Consider the following 7,404-nt stretch of genomic DNA (forward strand, 5'->3'; position numbering starts at 1 on the left):
GTCAAAATCGGAACTTAAAGGTTGTCATTTGCATTTTTTATGTGTCGTAATTTGGATACTGAAGTAGCTTATGTAATATAACCAACGATTGTAGTAGACTATGCAAGTTGAACTCTAATGTAATACACTACGAAACCAGGAATATTGTAGTGATTTTTCCCTATGAATGCATTGAGTAATGAGTTCAAATATAACTTCTTGTTACTCTGTCCCTTTCTTTTGTTTACATTCGGAGTTATGGTACATCTTTTGATAAATAATAGCAAGGGGAAGCTAAGGTAGATTCATAGTTCTTGTCAAACAAAAAAGAAGAAAAATAATAGCAGGGGAAGCTATGGTACAACTTTTGATGTAAAATATGAAATTGACTTCAGTTTAGTACCCAAAACACCTTGTTTACACATAATAGTTTGCTGCCACAAAACACATGGGTTGCACATAATTTAGTACCCAACCACATATAGTTTGGTGCCCACAAAACACATTGTTAACACATAGTTTACTACCCAACTACAAATAGTTTGGTGACAAAAAACACATTGTTTACTTCCAAATACACATTCAACATCTTCAAGCATCGTTGTTGCTTTGCTGCGTGGGGATTGTGCCATCACGTCCTCCAAGCTCTCTTCCAGTACGTCCTCCAGCACGGTCTCCACCACGGCCTCCCCTTCTTCCAGCTCTCCCCGTAATAGCGGTGATACCACTTTCGGCATTAGATGGTGTCTTGCAAGGCCTTCCCAGCTTGGCCTATAAGTTGAGTAATTGCAATGTTAGTAATAACTAGTAATAAAACTAAGTGTAAGTTGATTAAAACTAGAGTTTAATACCTTTGGCTTAGGTTGCACTTCAACTGGATCGTTTTTGCAAGTTCTAGAGTTGTGGCCTTCTTGGAAACACTTCTGGCATGTCATCACACATATCTTTCTCATTCTATTGGGTCTGGCTGGATCCTTCTCGAATGGATCCCTCCTTCTCACTTTCTTGGGCCTACCGGACATCTTCCTCACAGGTGGAGGTACAACCAGGAACCCCTCAGTAGGAGGCCAGAGTTTCTCTCCATTTAATGCTGGCAACCCATACCCATAAGCCAACTTGTACTTGCTCAATGAGAAGTATTCATGGACATAATCATCAACATTCTGCTTGGGGAAGTGAATAATAGCACATGCATGAAGACAATGGATGTCAGTCAAATCCCATTTCCTACAACCACATTGCCTTAAGGAAGGAGTCACTACAAACCTATCCTCAAAGTGACTAACTTCAAATTTCCCCCCTACTGCAGGAATGGTGGTACAATTTCTGCTTTCATATACCATAGCTTCAATTTTTTCCCTCACTTTTGGACACACAGTTGAATTGATCCCAGCACTCTCCATTTCTACACTCTTTCTATAAAGTCTTTCCATGAGTGTGGTTCTCATTTCCTCTAGCATGTCTATTACATGTTTACTCCTTGCCTCCATAATATAGGCATTGAAACATTCACACACATTGTTAAGAATGGCATCAGAGCATTGTACAGGTGTTAGAAAAGCCTTACAATATCTGCTTGGGGTTCTTGTCCATTAAATCTGTAAATGCCTGTCAATCTTTCTTCTCTAGCTCTCTACATGCAATCTCATATTCTTCCATGTAAGTATTTCCTGGCAATCCATTTAGATGTCACAATCTTGTTTCTCATAGCCCTAGGACATGTGTGATCCGGTTCAAGGTTCTTTATTACAACAGAACCTGTTTTCTTCACAAGACTCCCAGAGCACCTCCATTTGCAAGGACTTTTACAACCTGCCTCAAATGCTTTACTGTTTGATATTTTGAAGTGAATCTCCCAACCATTCTCAACTACATTATCTGTCATAGCATCTCTGGCTAGAAAACCATCAATAAATCCTATGCCAATACATAATTTCAAAGTCTTATGATCACACCTTGGATCATACATCACTTTAGCATTTCTTTCAATTTTTCTTCTCCCTTCATCCTGAGAATCAGTTGAGTCAGAGTAGATATCACCTTCTTCTGAATTCTCATACTCAGACACATAGTCACTTGCCTGCCCACCACAGACTAGGCCAAAGAACATCTCATCAGTAACAACAAACTCTGTCTCATTTTTTTCTTTTACTTTCTTTCTGCCCTGTGTGTATTCCTTATCCTCGGACACCAATTCCTTAGCTTCCATGTCATCATCAATTTTCTCATCTTCAGAAGATGGTATATAACTCATATCATCCTCACTATCATCAAGCTTATCTCCCACGCTTTCATCAGGTCTATCTCCCACATATACCCTTGGACTTGTAGTTCCATCCCTATTACTACCCTCTGTTACCCTTGGACTTTCAATCCCCTTAGCTCCAGATTTTCCACCATCTCCCACAGTGGCGAAGCTACTTGAGGGGCAGGGGGGCCCATGGTCCCCCCACCAATTTCACCGTTTAGTATATTATGCATACATCTTCGTATTGTACTGATCCTTGGTGCATATGGTTGCTTAATCTGTCTTTCCTCCATCAGGTATGGTGTTCGAATCCCATATGCGTTGGTGTTAGTATACATTTTGTTTTTTAGTTTCATAATGTTCCGTTCTAGTTTATATGTATTGTTTTTTTAGTTTCACAAAGCTTCTTTCCTTAGATTTTGTTCTATAAATGTGTAATTAATCATATAATTTCACTAAATTTATTTTTCAAGTTATCCAATATGTCACCAAACATTTATTTTTAATGTATTTATTTATTAGTTAAACCAAATTTCATCATGAAGCAATATGATGAAGACAAAAATTAGGGAAATATAGTACTTATACAGTTATGAATAGATGAAAAAGTAAAATAATTATTTCGCACATATTATCCATCTTTCTCGTAGTCCTTACTTAGGTCGCATTAGTTTTTGACAATGATGAAATCAAAATTACCTCACAACTGAATAGTAAATTGGGCCTCCCCAACATTAAAATTCTAACTTCGCCACTGATCTCCCACATCCTGAGCTCCAGTTTTCCCACCATCTCCAACATCCTTAGCTGCAGCTTTCCCAGCTCCCACATCCTAGCTGCAGCTTTCTCAGCTCCCACATCCTTAGCTCTAGATTCCCCAGCTCCCACATCCTTTGCTCTAGATTTCCCAGCTCCTCCACTCTTACCACACTTTCAACAACTGACTTATGGGAAGATTCGAACAAACTCTTTTTCACACTGTTTTCAACACTCTTTTCAGTTGTTTTTTGGGTAGCAACCTTTTTCAGCTTGCCAACCTCTGAAGTTGTTTCCTTTCTACTCTTTGTGGTACACTTAGTCTTAGTGACAGACTCAAAATTATTCTTTCTCACTGACTCCTCCTCAACCACCCGATGCTCCACAGCTTCAGAAACCATAGTGCCAGCCACACCATCTCCCCCACCGACGGATTTATCTTCAACAATTTGCTCTAGGCCACCATGACCACCCTTCTTCCCACCAACAACATAAACATCACAGACTTGATGTCTAACTGTGGTTAGAAATTTGAGCATATGCTTCATCTCTGTATCACCTTTTATATCAATTTGATCAACTCCCCATTTTATCTTGAAGCTAAGCCTATCACAGCTATCAAAACCTAGTTTGTTCAGTTCCTCCACTAGATTGAAGTAACTAAATCTATCTAGATCAACCCCACTAGCTTCAGACATTTACCCCCTATGTATTTCTCCCATTTCTTTCCATCTGGAATGAAATAACCCCCATGATAAATTTGAAGTCCAAAAGGCTTGCTGAAAAATAAACCAAAAAAAATTTTCAAAAATCAGATACAAATAGGGACCAACCATGTTCAACACGTTGTAAACAATGCAAATTGGGGACCATCACATAAAATAATTCAAACTACATTGCTGCAAACTATGTTCAAAGTGGGGACTAATGCTTAAAGTTGAATTTACTCAAAATGGATGCAAACCATGTTCCAATATTGTAAACGATGCAAAGTGGGACCAACGCTTTGACAATAAAAAGGCCAAGGATATACTATATACTTACAGGTTCGGATTCGGCTTGTCCGGGAAGAAACCCGACCACATCTCCATGTTGAAGAAACCTTACGCACAGCTCGTCGCCGTTGCAGGTAAGCGTATGGACTCGTCGTGGTCTTGCTCGTCGACCAAAGCGGGGACCCATGCACAGCTAGCCTCGTCGTCGGCGTGCTGGTCGATTTCCTCATAGAAGATTTCGGGTATGTGATTTTAGGGTTTGTGAATTTGGGGGTGAATTTAAGTTAGGTTAATTTTGAGTGTAAAATTTGAGTGTAATTTATTTGTATTTACTGAATTTAAATTGTTTAAATTATTAAATTTTATTTTGTAATTTTATTGTGTAATTTTCGTTGCACAGTCAATAATTGTTGATCATGTCAGCCGCCCCGTCAATTAAAAACGACACGTCAGCTCACTTGTTGGTCAGAAAAACCATCATGGAAAATCGGCGAGTAAATGCAAAGTGTGTGACTTTACACGCCAATTTTATAGGTTGTGGGAAAAACCGAAATTTGATAAAAGTTTATAATTCTTAAGATAGTTATCCCATAATTGTTAGTTGGCAATTGGTAGCATAAACAATTCCCTTGGCAATTATTGTGAGCTACAGTGCTACTACAGTATACTCCATTAAAAGTGAAGCGAAGCGGTGGACATAATTAAATTAATTGAACGCAATTAACTCTATAAGCATTTGAAACGTCAAATTAAGTCATCCACGCATAAGATTACTCAAATCCTACAGTATCTCTTCTCTCCTGCTGTTATTCTAATGCAGTTTCCTCCAATTAGAATATAAACATTGTTTAGACTTGACTCTTGAGTAATCGCTAAACTTAAAAACCCACAAATTGCTCATTCGACCCATATCCCAACAAACTATCTCAAATCCCCAAAATTTAGGATTCATCCAATCGCAACAAACTCATCGGCTGCAACTAAACAAATCAACCAAATTCATTAACAAACCGCCGATGGGTACAACTACCGTCGACGCCGACACCGCCTCGGTGGGAGGAGATTCCGAGTCTGCCGCCCTCCTCCTGAGCCCCAACCAAGTGAAGATTCCCAGGGACACGTTCCAACTAGCCTACATTATATACTTCACGCTCGGCACAGGCTATCTCCTGCCGTGGAACGCATTCATCACCGCCGTCGATTACTTCTCCTTCCTATACCCGGACGCGTCCGTGGATCGCGTGTTCGCCGTGGTTTACATGCTGGTGGGGCTTACTTCAGTGCTGATCATCATCGCTTTCGCCCACAGATCGAACGCCGTCGTGAGGATCAATTCGGGCTACGCGCTGTTCCTGCTGTCGCTGGTGGCGGTGCCGCTGATGGACGTGTGGTATGTCAAGGGGCGCGTCGGCGTTTACGGCGCATACTATGTGACTGTGGGAGTGGTGGGGCTGTGCGGAGTGGCGGATGGCCTTGTGCAGGGGGGTGTCGTGGGGAATGCCGGGGAGCTGCCGGAGAGATATATGCAGGCTGTGGTGGCTGGAACTGCAGCTTCTGGTGAATAACCTTTTTGATTGAAAATGCTTTTGGCTGTTTGATGATTTTGATTTGCATTGGATTTTGGTCAACTCTGTGACAACAAGGGATTTAGGGATCTCATATTGTTCCCCAATTTTAGTTTTCATCCTAATGAGTTGATTGGTAGAATTTTCAAGATTGAAACCGTGATGTTGACTTTTTGTTTGTATGTGTTAGTTTAAAGATGCATCTGCTGGTGTTTCTGGTTTGAGTTGGGAGATGTTGATTCGGCTATCAGTACTTCGTAGTGATGGTTTATGTTTCTATATTGTCAACTCAATCTAAGCGTGCGATTCACCTTCTGGTTTAGCTCAACACATTTTGAAATTCAACCATGTTTAGTTCAGCTGTGTCATAGTTCGGCATCAATGGAAAAGCTCTTTTATTTATTTAGGAAGGAATAATTTGGTTGAGAAATCTTTCGGAATTATCAATGATGCTTTGTCTTAACTATTTTGCTTATAATGTACTGCCAGAGTTACATTATCTCGTGTATTTATTGCAAAGATTTACACTTTAGCAAATGATTGCAGCTGTTTGAATGCATTGTGCATGACATTTGTAGTTCGATTACATGTCTTTCAAGTTCAACTGTTTGAATGTGTTGCTGGTGCTTTGTGAGATAGTCTGTGTATGTACTGAAGAAAAAAAAATATTTAACATATTTTTTTGGATTAAGTATTTGTACATTTGCTCACTTGAATAATATGGGATTCAACTTGATGGCTAAGCTTCAGAGACTAAGATGCTAACATACTTCCTCGCTCAATTTCACCCCCCACCCCGCTCCTAGTTGTTGGTTCCACTATTTTAGGTGTGTTCCTAAAAATGTGTTTTTGCTACTTTGTTAATATTGAATTTTGTTGATTGCAGGAGTCCTTGTGTCATTATTAAGGGTTTTAACCAAGGCTATATATCCTCAAGATGCCAATGGACTGAGAAAAAGCGCCAACCTTTACTTTATCTTCAGCATTGTTGTGATGATATTAAACATAATTTTCTATAATGTAGCACATAAGCTTCCAGTCATAAAATATTACAATGATCTGAAAAAGGTTGCAGCAAATGAGGAGAAGGAACAGAAAGGGGAACTTACAGGAAAGCTATGGAGGTCAACATTGTGGGAGATTGTTGGGACCGTTAAATGGTATGGGTATGGAATCATGATCATATATGTTGTGACATTGTGTATTTTTCCCGGTTCTATTACAGAAGATGTGCATTCTGACATTCTGAAGGACTGGTTCCCAATTGTTCTTATTGCTTGTTACAACGTCTTTGATCTGGTTGGTAAAACTCTGACTCCTCTATATATCATGGATAATGCCAAAGCTGCTATTGGCGGCACTTTTGCAAGGCTATTGTTTCTGCCTCTCTTCTATGGTTGCTTGCACGGCCCTGATATTTTGAGATCAGAAATTCCAGTCATGATCCTCACCTGTCTTCTTGGTCTCACAAATGGCTACTTTACCTGCGTCCTGATGATTTTGGCACCCAAAACTGTCCGGTTACAGCATGCTGAGACAGCAGGGATCGTGCTGGTGTTGTACTTGATTGTTGGTCTGGCAATTGGTTCTATCCTATCCTGGTTTTGGGTTTTATGAGTGACTGGCTTATCTGGAGTTGTCTGGATGCCTCCAACTCCAAGCCCCGGCCTCGCCCTACATTGGTAAGAGCCAGTTCTCTCTTCATCCTGGCTTCTACAAATAGTTGGGTTTGTATAACAATTATGTGCTTTATTTGTAATTACTCTCATGCTTCATGCTGTTTTTCTAAATGTTCCTACCCTTCATGTTGTGTAATTAAAGAACATGCTGCAATATCACTCGAATTCCATTTCAAATATCA

The 7,404-nt window shown here is 40.0% G+C and overlaps 1 protein-coding gene across 1 annotated transcript; it reads left to right on the plus strand.

Moving 5' to 3' along the window:
• Positions 1-4,835: 4,835 nt before the first annotated feature.
• LOC121801259 (equilibrative nucleotide transporter 1) lies at positions 4,836-7,404 on the plus strand. Its single transcript, XM_042200713.1, has 2 exons — positions 4,836-5,535; positions 6,430-7,404. The coding sequence occupies exons 1-2, from the start codon at positions 4,995-4,997 to the stop codon at positions 7,158-7,160; spliced, it is 1,272 nt and encodes a 423-aa protein (XP_042056647.1). The 5' UTR covers positions 4,836-4,994; the 3' UTR covers positions 7,161-7,404.

This window comes from Salvia splendens, chromosome 4, assembly GCF_004379255.2.
Source record: "Salvia splendens isolate huo1 chromosome 4, SspV2, whole genome shotgun sequence".
Lineage (NCBI taxonomy): Eukaryota > Viridiplantae > Streptophyta > Magnoliopsida > Lamiales > Lamiaceae > Salvia > Salvia splendens.

Bases quoted from the DNA above. Each gene is read 5' to 3' on its own strand.
- LOC121801259 (XM_042200713.1), top strand. From the start codon at position 4,995: ATGGGTACAACTACCGTCGACGCCGACACCGCCTCGGTGGGAGGAGAT. The intron at 5,536-6,429 runs GTGAATAACCTT...TGTTGATTGCAG, and splicing joins GGCTGGAACTGCAGCTTCTG to GAGTCCTTGTGTCATTATTA.